The sequence below is a fragment of the Mastigoproctus giganteus genome, chromosome 9, assembly GCF_048544385.1.
Source record: "Mastigoproctus giganteus isolate SK-2022 chromosome 9, ASM4854438v1, whole genome shotgun sequence".
NCBI lineage: Eukaryota > Metazoa > Arthropoda > Arachnida > Uropygi > Thelyphonidae > Mastigoproctus > Mastigoproctus giganteus.
This window is the reverse complement of record NC_143583.1, coordinates 72,777,231-72,791,201: the sequence shown is the minus strand read 5'-3', so window position 1 is coordinate 72,791,201 and position 13,971 is coordinate 72,777,231. Positions and strand designations below refer to the sequence as shown.

The window sequence follows — 13,971 nt, the reverse complement described above, 5'->3', positions numbered from 1 at the left end:
GCATTAGCATTAGTTAAGGCATATGATGCAAGAAAGCAAGCTTATACAGCTTCAGCCAAAAAAAAAAAAAACCTTCCCAATTCACCTGTCCGGTCACTCCAAATGTTTGTTTAGTTCAACCTTAAATTTATTTCAACTATCAACTTTCACAACAACAGATGGAAATCTTTTCAAGCAATCAACTACCTGCTGGATAAAGGCAAACTTCCGTACATCTGTTCTACAACTGTCTTTCCTCAATTTGAATCTATGCCCACTCAGGTTCTTAATCTGAGCAAGCAGAGGTATCCTGTCAGCATTGAGCCTGCTCAAACCATTCAAGGCCTTACACGACTTAATCAGGTCACCTCGCAGGTGCCTAGTCTCCAGATGCTGCAACTTGCAGAACTTAAGTCTTTCTTCATAAGCACAGACCTTTGTTCCTCTCACCAATCTTGCCTTGCTGCCTTTCTCTTCTGTACTTGTTCTAGCAACTCTACATCCTTCTTAAAATTAGGCCTCCATACAGTACTCAAGTGGAGTCAAGTACTCAAGGTAACTGACGATTGACTTATACAAAGGGATAATCACCTCCTTGTCTCTGCTAGCAAAATTCCTATATATCATTGGGAAAACTCCATGATCTGCTCTGGCAGCCTGTCTGCACTGCTCAGAGAACTTCATACCCTACTGCACAATTACCCCCAAGTCTCTTTCATTCTCCACCTCCCTGAGTGTAGTACCACACAGTTGGTACATTTCTCTTGGGTTATTGCTACCCATATGGAGCACTTTACATTTGTCAATGTTAAACTTCAGTTGCCACTTCTCAGCCCACCTACCTAACTTTACTAGATGCTGTTGCAGTAGCAACAATGCCAACCTTTGTATCATCTGCAAACTTAGACATTAAGCTTGATATACCGTCATAACTTTATCGATATCATTGATAAATACACAAAAGAGCAATGGGCCCAGCACCGAACCCTGGGGGACTCTGCTAATAACATTAGTCCACATACAGCAGTGTCCATTTATTACCACTCTCTGCCATCTCCCACTCAACCATCCCTTTATCCATTTCAGTAACTTGCCCTTAATGCCATACCCCTTCAATTTGTACAGCAGTCTTCCATGTGCAACAGTATCAAAAGCTTTACTGAAATCCAGGTATATGATATCAAAATTATTCTTTGCATCCAGCTCTTTTGTGACCACATCATAGTATCCAATAAAATTAGTCAGACAAGACTTCCCCTTATCAAACCCATGCTGTGTCTCAACTATTACAGCTGTCTTGTCTAGGTGATCCTGTATCGCCTCTTTTACCAGTGACTCCATTATGTTCCCCAGAATAGAAGTTAAACTAACAGGTCTATACTTATTTGTGTTACCCTATGAACTCCCTTTGTGAATTGGGGATACATTTGCACATCTTCAGTCCATGGGGACCTCCCTTGACTCTAAGGACTCTTGACTCTCATAATTATGGCTAAAGGTTTGCTTACTTCCCTTGCTGCCTTCTTCATTATAACTGGATAGATTCCATCTGCCCCAGTTGCCTTTTTTAAGTTTAACTTCAACAATTTCTTCTCCACTTTGCTCTCAGTTATTACACAATCACTTAGCTCCCTGTTAGAGTTTGATAAACTTCTGGCATTCCCCTCCTTGAATAACTCCTCATGTGCGCCTGTAGATGCAAAATACTCATTCAGTTTATCAGCTACTTGAGCAGTATCATCAATAGTTGAACCATCTATGTTAAGTGGACCAATCTGATTCATCCCCTTCCTTCTAGAGTTTACATATGTAAAGAACTCCTTGCTGTTTTTCTTTGTGTCCTTTGCCAAAGATTTCTCATAATCTGCCATCCTCTGCCTAATCTCCTTTGTGACTTGATTATAGACCAGCTTATATCTGCTGTGGGCTTCTGTGTTGCCTGATAATTTATATGCATCCCATGCATTCTTCTTCTCTGTCATGCGTCTCATTAATTCATCTGACATCCATTAGGCTTTAACCTTGAAAGGTATTTCTTAGTTGGTATGAAAAGACTAGTAGCCTCCAAGATTAAGTCCCTGAAGGCTTCACATTTAGAATTCACCATTGGTAACATCATCAGTTGATCCCACTGTACAGAATTTAAAAACTGTCTGAGACCACTGTCGTCACCTTTACGAAAACAAAAACCCTTCCCTTTACCCTTGATGGTAGTTACATCTTTGAATAAATCCCACATCAGTACAGTGTGATTACTGTCACCTAGTATTTCCTTTATCTGCAAATTCTTAAAGCATGAATAATCACTGCTGATAATGAGATTAAGGGTATTACTCCCTCTGGTTGCCCCTCGAACAGGTTGCTCCAGCAAACAGTCCTCCAATAAATCCACAAAAATCTTGCTAGTGTGCGAGTAACCAACCCACAAGTTCCAGTCAATATCTGGAAAGTTAAAATCCCCCATTACAAGCCTTTCTGATTTACTGGCCCATTCTACTTCTCTACACAATTGTTCATTGTACTCATCAGAGTTATTAGGCCTATAACATACTCCTACTCTCGTTTTCCCTTTCCCAATGTTTAAGTCACACCAAACACTCAACATTGCACTGTCCACTCATGTCAACTTGATGCACTTTCTTAGATTTTATGTGTTTCTTAACTAACAGCATAACCCCTCCTCCCTTTCTACCCTGTCTGTCCTTTCTGTACACATTGTACTCCCCAAATTCCAATTCTGCACTGCTTATATCTGTGTGACACCATGTCTCTGATATCCCGACAATATCTGCCTTTGATGCCTCGATCAGCACTTCAAATTCATCAATTTAATTTACTATACTTCTAGCATTAGTGTACATGCACTTGTTGTTACTTTTAGTTACCCTAACACAGTCCATATATTTACTTGTTCCATGATTACTCCCAGCAGCTCTTGAAGTTACCTTGAAGTCTTGCTCACTAGGCTGCTGCTCATTACAATAGAAGCAGTACAAGAATCACTTTCGCTTCTGCCTGTGGCTACTGTTAATCTTTTAGTCTGTGAATCCCCCCCCCACGTCTAGCAGTTTTCTAACCCATGTAACACTGATTTGATAACATCAGCAAATATTCTTCCTCCCTTTCTATTTAAGTGTATCCCATTCCTGTAGAAGTAGTCTCTCTGTTAGCAAGCACAGACCAATGTGAAAAAAATTCTACCCCATGAGTCTTGCACAATCACTCCAGGGCCGTATTCACTGACAAGACTCTCTTCTATTGTGTCTGGGCAGAATTGCAGACACTTTCAAATTTAACCTTAACTCGCGACTGTTTTTCAGCATTGACCTGTACTTGTTAAGTAAATCTGCAGATCTCTTACTCTTAAGGTCATTAGTGCTAACCTGTACAACAATATCACCTTTTGTGCCCTCAAAAAAGATGATGTCTGCCCTACAACGTCATCAACCTTGCCCCTGCAGACATACCCTGCTCCGGTTCCACCTATTCTTTTTGCATAATATATTCCCCATCTCCCTGACAATAGAGTCACCAACAATAACTAGTTCCTGTGGGACAAGTGCATTCTACCTTGGAGAATGCCGCTGTGTTGCCTGTGCAAAGGAGTGAGCTCTGTCATTGAGAGCTTGATGGGCCCTCATATTAATTTCTTCGAGGGCATTTACCCTACACTTTAAACTCTCTACCCATCGGAACGCTGAGTTGGAGGCCTAATTTCTTCACAGTCTCTCTGCACCTAGCACATACAAAGACATCCTTCTTGGCTAAATCATGTCCTGTTCTAGACAGGCCTGCAAACATTTCACATTTCGTGCATTGTTTTTGACTGTGATGCGTTGGAGAATTTCCCCCCTTCAGTTCCACGAGCCACAGCACTCTGGCTTTTGACACTGTTGCGCATGGAAGACTATTGTACAAATTGGAGCAGAATGGTATTAAGGGCTTTTATCCATTGTAATTGCTACAATGGATAAAAGGATGGTTAAGTGGGAGAAGACAGAGGGTAGTAATCAATGGGTGCTGCTCTTCTTGGACTAATGTTATTAGTGGAGTCCCACAGGGTTCGATGTTGGGTCCACTGTTGTTTTGTATATTTATCAATGATATTGATGAGGGAATATCAGGCTTAGTGTCAAAGTTTGCAGATGATACAAAGGTTGGCAGGGTTGTTAATGACAGTAATGGCAGTGTGCTACTGCAACAGGATCTAGATAATTTGGGCAGATCGGCTAAGAAGTGGCAACTGAAGTTTAACCTTGACAAATGCAAAGTACTGCATATGGGTAGAAGTAACCCGAGAGAAACGTACCAACTGTGTGGTACTACACTTAAGGTGGTAGAAAATGAAAAAGACCTGGGAGTAATTGTGCAGGCAGATATGAAGTTTTCTGAGCAATGCAGACAGGCTGCCAGGGCAGGTCATGGGGTTTTGTCAATGATATATATGAATTTTGCTAGCAGGGAAAAGAAGGTGATTATCCCTCTGTATAAGGCAATGGTCAGGCCACGCCTTGAGTACTGCGTACAGGTCTGAAGGCCTTATTTTAGGAAGGATGTAGATTTACTTGAGCGTGTACAGAGAAGGGCAACAAGATTAGTGAGGGGAATGAAGGGATCCTCTTATCAAGAGAGGCTTAAGTCCTGCAAATTGCAGTGGCTGGAGACTAGGCACCTGCGCGGTGATCTGATTGAGGTGTATAAGGCCTTGAATGGGTTCACGCTGAATTCTGATGGGATCCTTCCACTTGTTCAGATTACGAACCTAAGGGGGCATAAATTCAAATTAAGAAAAGACAGATGTAGATTGGATGTGCGGAAATTTGCCTTTAGCCAGCGGGTGGTTAATTGCTGGAACAAACTTCCATCTGTCGTTGTGGAAGTTGATAGGTTGAATAAATTTAAGGAGGAACTGGACAGGCATTTGGAGGGAATGGTGTGATTTGTTTTTGGCTGATGCTGCATAAGCTCATACATTTGCTTTCTTGCATCACATGGCACTACTACTACTACTACTACTACTATTCTGTGAACGCTGCTTTGTCTCTAGTCTGTGTCATGATTTCCATTAACTATAATTTAATTAACAATGAACTTTAATAAGATTAATAAATTTTACTGATTAATTGATAATGCTATACTAATCTAACAGATTTCTAATACAGTGCTACTTATTTCGCTATCTAGTTTTATGTTAAGCCTTATGCTATTCTGCATCATATAGCAATGGCGGCAAGTTATGAACATAAAATCTATGGACACTAAGTATTAACTTTCAAAATCGCTATCTAAATTCAAAAATAAACCACGAAGCTTGGCTAGAACTATAAAGCTACTTATAGAAAATAATTTAGTATAACAATTAAGTCAATTAAGTAAAACAACTAAATATAAATGAAAACTTAGCATTCGCCAGAGTTACAAAAATCTTAGTCAACATGGTAATATCCTATCCAATCCGCTCATATTAATTTGCATGGTCAGATACATACAAATTTAAAGTATTAATTATTTATTAAATGTAACATTACATATAAGAACATACCACATCATACAATTATGTTAGAGTTTGGTTAAAAACATTAGCATGAATGATTAGGTTTAAAGTATGACGATAGGTTAACATACCACTCACTAACTGATTGCATAATAAATGGACAACGTGTGTGTGTGTGTGTGTGTGTGTGTGTGTGTGTGTGTGTGTGTGCGTGTGCGTGTGCGTGCGTGCGTGTGTGTGTGTGTGTAACATTTTAAAATATTTATATAAATTTTAAAATAATTATATATCTAAAAATTAAGACAAACTTGCCAATTTTTTTGTTGCAGTCCACAGGCTGACCATCAATATGCCACACAGCAGAACATGTATTACAGAAAGTAAGAACACATGCTGCATTTGGGTACTGTTGACAAGGTGTGATGATAGCTGGATTTTCTTCACAGGTGGATATCTGGAAATAGAGAGGTTTAAAAGGGAAGATTTAAAATGAATTTAAGAAAGCATTTTTATGTTAAAGTTCTGAAATCAAATATGAAACTTTCTGAAATTTCAAAATTGAAGAAAAAACTTATAGATATATCTTGAAAATTAAGACATTTAGAAATTTAAACTTTGGTTTCTTCTTACTACATAAGAAGAAATGCTAATTTACATTTTTTATGTTGCAACTATAACTAATTTACAGCCAAAAGACACATTTCATAGCAATAAAATGTCTACCCTTGTCTTCTCATAAAAATGAGAGGGGACAATGAAGACCCTGGAATAAGCAGCATGAGCTGCAGAAGAGTTTGATTTGTTTTTATTGCACAAACATATATTCTTTCTTTATTATCCTTTCAAAAAGGGTGTGCTGTTTGCTGCATGGATGGATCTGCATTGATTTATTACAACCAGCAGCATTAATATAAGACGTATCATTAATATTTAAATAATGTTTGCAACACAAGATATAGTTTTTATGGAGTATCTTTTATTTTTGCTTCTTTCATATTTTCAAGTCACATAATATTTGCCATTGCTGAAGCAGTGTTGGCTCTATTTCCTAGAAGTACTGCCATAAGTAATCTAAAAACTTTAATGGTATTTGCAAACTGCATTTTTTTTATTTCATTCCATGGGCTGATATCAGAAACATTTCATCATAGAAATAACAGCAGGAATCATCATCAGTGCAACTAGGCTCCTATTATATATGTAGCTTTTATTATTCCTTTACTTGTATTTTAAAATGTTCATACTGATTGCTCATACAATTCTAAATTAAATATCGCCATTTATGATGCATTGTACATTTTTGTAAAAAATGTAAAATGCATATTTAAATTTTTTTTTTAAGTACTAAATAAAAAAAATATATATCAGTATAGTAAGCATAAAATATAAACACGAAGCTATTAACTTTTACCAAAATTTAAATTTACGAAGGCATTATAATATATATAATTTATGAAATTATATATTATGAAATTATAATTTATGAAGACATATATATATATATGTAAATAATGTGTGGTTTGTAGAATAAATAAAGTGATTGTGAAAATGGAAATGAAAAGTAAACATGGTGCCAGAACTAAGAGAAGTTTAAGGGATAGCAGAAAGTGGAAGTAAAGTAGTAGTTAAACAAGTGAAAAAATTTGAAAAACCTAGTGCAAAAATGAACTAGGACTGAGGGGAAAAAAAAAAATATATATATATATATACACAAGTAAATAAATAAATAACACTATATTCAGATATGGGAGGGCAATTTTAGCAAGAGGTTGAATCAGGGGATGGCAAATATGCAGCATCCGAATATAGTAGCTGAAAAAATGATACATAGCCAGGAAATTCATCAGGGGACTACTTCTGACTATGTATCAGGTACTGCGTTTCCAAACTTGTCTGTAGCATTAGAAAAAGGGAGCAAATAAGTGGCCTTTTATCATAATACAAGTAGACAGTGTAAAAAATGTAAAAAAGTACACAGTGTAAAAAAGTACACAGTGTAAAAAATGTAAATTAAAATAAATACAAATATATACAAATTTATAAAAGTGTAATGTGGAATATAATACAAATGTATGTGAAGTGCATGAAAAAGTATAGACAAGCAAATGGTATAGGGAATGGTAAATTCTAGGGGAGAAGAAGGGGAGAAAAGATGTTCAAAAGAAGGCAAAAATAGCGATAGGATTTTGGATAGATGGAGCGTTCATATCACCCTCGTATTGCAAGGTGATATGAATTGTATGAGCAAAAAAACTTATTCATTTGGTGGAGTTCAACTAAACCCAGTACTGGAGGAAAGGGACTTGGGTGTTACGATACGGTCAGACATGAAATTCTCTGAGCATTGTAAACAGGTTGCAAGGAAGGCCCATGGTGTCCTATCGATGATCTATCGAGCAAGTAGAGATAGGGACGTGATAATCCCATTATATAAGGCTTATGTTAGACCACACTTGGAATACTGTGTTCAAGTATGGAGACCGCACCTAAAGAAAGAAATCGAGCTTCTTGAAAGGGTGCAAAGAAGGGTAACTCGCCTGGTGCGATCGGCAAAAGGGCGTCCTTATGAAGAAAGACTTCGAATATGTGGGTTGCAGAGTTTGGAAACTAGACACCTTGGAGGAGATTTGATTGAGGTGTTTAAGGCTCTGAGAGGCATCAGTAAAATGAATGAGGACAAAATTTTCAAGATTATAAATGATGCTAGAACTAGAGGACATAAATTCAAGTTACGGGGGGAAATGTTTAGATTGGACTGCAGGAAGTTTTATTTTAGCCAGCGAGTTATAAATTACTGGAATAAGTTGCCTTCATGGGTGGTAGAGGCCGACAGTTTGGGGAAATTCAAAGGTCATCTGGATAGTACTTTCGGGTAAGGGAAGCGCATAGGATGATAGGTTTAATTTTTTTTTTATTAATTATTATTATTTATTTTTTATTTATTTTTTTATTTTTTATTTATTTATTTTTTATTTTATTTTATTTTTTATTTTTTTTGGCTGGTGCAGCATAAGCCATAGGCTTTCTTGCACCATGTGGCCGTTACTAATACTAATACTAATACTAATAGTTTTACAAATGGGAAAAAAATAGAAAAAAAATATATTTATTTTTCCCCCGTTCGTAAAACTATTAGTGCAATACAAGGGTGATACGAACGCTCCGTCTATCCTAAATCCTATCGCTATTTTCGCCTTCTTTTGAACATCTTTTCTCCCCTTCCTCTCCCCAAGAATTTACCATTCCCTATACCATTTGCTTGTCTATACTTTTTCATGCACTTCACATACATTTGTATTATATTCCACATTACACTTTTATAAATTTGTATATATTTGTATTTATTTTAATTTACATTTTTTACACTGTGTAGGGACTACCTTGTCTACTAGTATTATGATAAAAGGCCACATATTTGCCCCCTTTTTCTAATGCTACAGACAAGTTTGGAAATGCAGTACCTGATACATAGTCAGAAGTAGTTCCCTGATGAATTTCCTGGCTATGTATCATTTTTTCAGCCACTATATTTAGATGCTGCATATTTGACATCCCCTGATTCAACCTCTTGCTAAAATTGCCCTCCCATATCTGAATATAGTGTTATTTATTTATTTACTTGTATATATATATATATTTTTTTTTCCCCTCAGTCCTAGTTCATTTTTGCACTAGGTTTTTCAAATTCTTTCATCTGTTTAACCACTACTTCACTTCCACTTTCTACTATCCCTTAAACTTCTCTTAGTTCGGCACCTTGTGTACTTTTCATTTCCATTGCCACAGACACTTTATTTATTCTACAAACCACACATTATTTATATCCTTTTGCTTCCTCTACTGCTGCACTGCACGTTTAGGAGCATTAGACATACTATAACTTTTGTTATTTTCCTTTTTCTGCTTATTTTGCTTCTTAACTGTTATATATTATTTTTACTATATATATATATATATTATATATATTATTACTATATATATATATATATTATATATATTATTACTATATATATGAAATAAGTATAATAATGGGTTAAAAGTGAAGTGGTAATGGAGAGATAAAAATAAAGATGATAGACAAATATATCTGAGTGTGCAAAACAGCAGCAAATGATACAAAAGTTTATGTGTAAGGTGAAATTAATAGGTCTGTTAAAAGTGCAAAGATGGATGCATAAATTACACAGAATACCATAACTAGTAGGAGAAAGATAGCAGAAATTGGAGATATTGTAGGCATAAAAAAGAGAGAAAGAATGTGAAAATCCTATATGTTATAACGAATTAAGCAAAATTATAGGGTGAATTGAAAAGCCAATTAGAGAGAAGGGAACTGTAAAGCAAAAAATGATTAAATTAATATAAGGAATAATAGCCAGCATCAGATATGGATGGGTAATTTTGGTTATAAGTCCAAAAAAATGGGTAGAGCAAATATAAAATTAAAATCTGATATTAGCTAAAAGTAAATATTAATGCATGATCAGGTATTTCATCAGGGGAGTACACCTGATCATGTATCAAGGACTGCATTTCTATACTTGTCCATAACTGTGGAAGAATAGCAAATTTAAGAATAAAACTGAGTGATATCAGAAAGGGATAAAGCAGTATAACTTTCACAAAATATGGACAAGGTATTCCCAATACAGTGTATCTTTTATAACAAAATAAATTAAAGTGAATTAAGAAGTAAAGTGGTAATAAAATAAAAATAACTGTATAACTGTAACCCGGTCTAATCAAAAAATAAGTAGTTATTAGCGAATGATGCAATTTAGAATAAATTTAAGGAGAATATGTATATAAAATTAAGTGCAAGCAAATAGTATAAGGAAAGGGAGGAAATTGAGGATAGGGAAAGGATAAAAGTGTAGATAAAAAGGCAAAGATAGTGAGAGATCAAGGACAGGGAACGTTCATATCACCTTCATATTGCACTAACAGCTTTATGGAAAAAGAGAAGTAGAAAGTATAAAGATAAAAAGTTAAAAAAAAAGATATTAAAATTACTGCACTAGCTGGGATCGTAAAACCCATCCTTTTAGTAAGGACCCTGACTGTGAGAGTAGGAAAAAAGAGAGACTAAATCAAATGCTTGCTTGCTTGCTTGTTTGTTATTTGGTTTTTAGGAGCATTAGCAACTAAGGTCAGGGAATGACCACCAGGGATATGCGGTGGTCATTCCCTGACCTTTCTGCCTCCTCCATATTTGGTGGTCACGGGCTCGAACCCCGGTCTAATCAAGAAGCGTGTGCTATGCACTGCTGCTCCTGCCCACCTGGCTATGGAGGCGCCCCAAATGCTTGCATTGTAAGAAGCCAAAAAATAAAAAGAGCCAAAAATAAAAACTGAAAGCCTTCTAAAAAAGTATATAGTTGTTAAAATAGAGTATAAAATTGATACCTGGAACTTTCAAGTAATTCGTAATAAAAACTGAGGTGGAAAATAACAGTGGGAAAAATATCCAGTTGGATCGATAAATGAAGCTAAAGTAGTAACACATTAGAGAGAGAGAGAGTACTCAGAACTCATAATAATTTATAGTGAAAAAATGGACTTAAAAGAAAGCTGTAAAAATAAGATAGAATTAGTGACCTCTATAGTTGCTTTTTGATAAAATGTGTGTAGAGATACACAAGGAGAAAGTAAATATACAGCAGAAATTATATGGTGCAAATAGATAGCTGGAAGATATATTTGGAATAACTAAATTCTGTAGACAGTAAGGTTGAAGATATTTGGAAAATAAAAAAAGAACAGTCAAAAAATGAAATGAAAATACATCATATAAGTGATTAAATACAGTAATGACAAGTCCAGTAGATCAAGAAGTAATAAAATGGCTGTCAAGGGTTCCAACATTAAAAATAAGAGTATATAGAATGAATGTAGCCCAAAATTAATTGACTGAAGACCAAATGGTAGGGTTATTATGCATCAAAAACTTTGGAGACTGTATAAATAAAGCCTTATTAAAGTATTTAATTATAACATTTAATGAGATCCTTAGATGGAAAGGATATAAATGATCTATGGGATAAACATAAGTTAAGAACAATTGCCTGCAGTCCAAATGGTAGGGTTATTTTGCAACAAATGCTATGAAGACTGTATAAGGGAAGCCTTATTACAGTATATAAAAATTATATTGTAGTTTCAAGATAGAATTATTCACCTAATTGGAAGTGAATAGGTACAGAAGATAATTCCAGTAATAATAAATAAATCCAATGGTGACAATGGTGAATAAATTGAAAGGTGGTCCAATAGTGAAATCCAATATAAATGGGTAATAACAAGTCATGGGGCTTAGAGGGGAACAGGTATCCTGTGTGTTATCAGACACTCAGCCTAAAACACTGATGGATCCAATATCTCTCTATTACAGAAGATTTAGGAGAAGTCCGGTTGGCCTGCCTCCCTAAAATCCACTCATGCACACCTTCTCGATGGTAAGCCCTGTTACGTCACTTAGGTGGCAACGAACGTGTAGAGTGGTTCTCTTCAAGACGCCTGGTCAGCGTGAAGAGGAAAAGACCAAACCCTCCAGCAATGAGAGCACAACAATACAAATGGCCCTCAGTCCCCAGCAGCTTTCACTCTCCCTCTTACGGCAGCGAGAGGATCAGAGTGGAAGCAGAGGGTGCTAAGAATCTCTGGGTACGACCAGGCTGCCATGCACGGAAATTGAACTTGGCCTGTTATAACGTACGATCACTCATCGGTGAAGACAGGATATTAGAGCTGGAAAAGGAATTAGAAAATGTGAATTGGAATATCATCGGTTTGGCTGAAACAAGAAGAAATGAATCACTTATAAGTTTATCAAGTGGAAATCTGCTGTACACCAATGGAAACAGTGAAAGGAGTGAAGGTGGAGTTGGGTTTCTGGTCCATAAAGATTTTAAAAACAACATTTTGGAATTCAAAAGTACATCACCAAGGGTGTCAAGACTAATACTCAAGATTTCTAAGAGGTACAAGCTAAAGATTATAATGATTTATGCACCAACATCGAGCCATGATGATGAAGAGGTTGAAGAAATGTACACTGAAATTGAGAGCCTTCTAGATGAGCAGAAAACCCACTACACTATTATTATGGGCGACTTCAATGCTAAGGTTGGAAAAAGGCAAAACAGTGCAGAAAGAGGAACTATAGGAAATTTTGGAATTGGTGAAAGAAATAAAAGAGGTGAAAGACTTGTGGAATTTGCAGAATCTCAAGGAATGTCAGTAATGAACACTTTTTTCAAGAAAAGGGTGAACAGAAAGTGGACATGGAAGAGTCCAAATGGATTAACAACTAATGAAATCGACTTCATCCTCACTAACAGAAGATATATTGTGAATGATGTTACCGTCCTGAATAAGGTAAATGTTGGAAGTGATCACAGAATGGTAAGATGTACACTTGATATAGATGTAGGAAAGGAAAGGAAAAAACTGACTCGAGTAAATAATACAAAGGTCTTTGAAATAACAGAGGAGGAGAAAAAGCAGTATGTACTGGAACTTAAGAACAAGTTTGAGCTTCTGCAGACTGCTCAGGACCAAGATATCGACGAGGAATATTACAACTTTCTGGAAGTGATAAAGCCCAAGAAACCTATAGGGAAACAGAAATCCAAAGAAGAAAAAATTAGTCAAGAAACACTTGTCACGATGAACCAAAGACGACAAATGAAGAGCAAGAAAAACACTGCTAGGGAGAAAATTGAGTATACTGAGTTATGCAAAGCCATTAGAAAGAGACTCAGAGAGGACATAAGAAGATTTAACACAAGAAAAGTAGAACAAGCATTAAGGGAAAACAAAGGATTTAAATCAGCAGCCATGAGCAGTAATACAGAAAGACAAATGATACTGAAACTGAAGAATAGCGATGGTGTACTTATAAACAGCAGAGAAGGCATAATTCAAATAGCAGAAGACTACTATAGAGAATTATACAAGGAGCGAGGGAATGATACCAGCAGTGAGGAAGATGGATTGCAAAGTAGCAACACACACGACATACCCGATATTCTTCCTGATGAGGTAGAGCATGCATTGAAGAAAATGAAGAATCAGAAAGCCCCGGGGGAAGATGAAGTTACTGTAGAGTTGTTAAAATTGGGAGGAAGAGACATAACACAAAAACTGGCAAGGCTCTTCACAAAGTGCATTAGAAAAGGTGTGATGCCTAAGCAGTGGAATAATGCAATCATAGTTTTGCTGCATAAGAAAGGAGATAAATCAGAAATTGGAAATTATAGACCAATTAGCTTGTTATCCCATATCTACAAGTTGTTCACAAGGGTCATTACTAACAGATTAGAAAGAATACTTGATGAGAATCAACCGAAAGAGCAAGCTGGCTTTAGGACAGGATTCTCAACTATGGATCACCTTCACGTAATATCACAGCTAATGGAGAAAGCAAATGAATATAAAACACCATTATGCCTAGCATTTGTGGATTATGAAAAGGCATTTGACTCCATACAGCATAA

The 13,971-nt window shown here is 36.2% G+C and overlaps 1 protein-coding gene across 4 annotated transcripts in view; it reads right to left on the bottom strand.

Moving 5' to 3' along the window:
* Positions 1 to 13,971, bottom strand: part of LOC150080448 (kielin/chordin-like protein) — a 1,054,752-nt gene that overhangs the window by 660,289 nt on the left and 380,492 nt on the right. For all 4 annotated transcript variants that reach the window (XR_016547392.1, XM_090381408.1, XM_090381409.1 and 1 more), the window contains one exon: positions 5,786 to 5,927. Coding sequence is in view for 3 of the 4 variants with exons in the window: in XM_090381408.1 (XP_090237534.1) it covers positions 5,786 to 5,927 (142 nt within the window). In the remaining variant the exon portion in view is untranslated. The remainder of the gene's footprint in view (positions 1 to 5,785; positions 5,928 to 13,971) is intronic.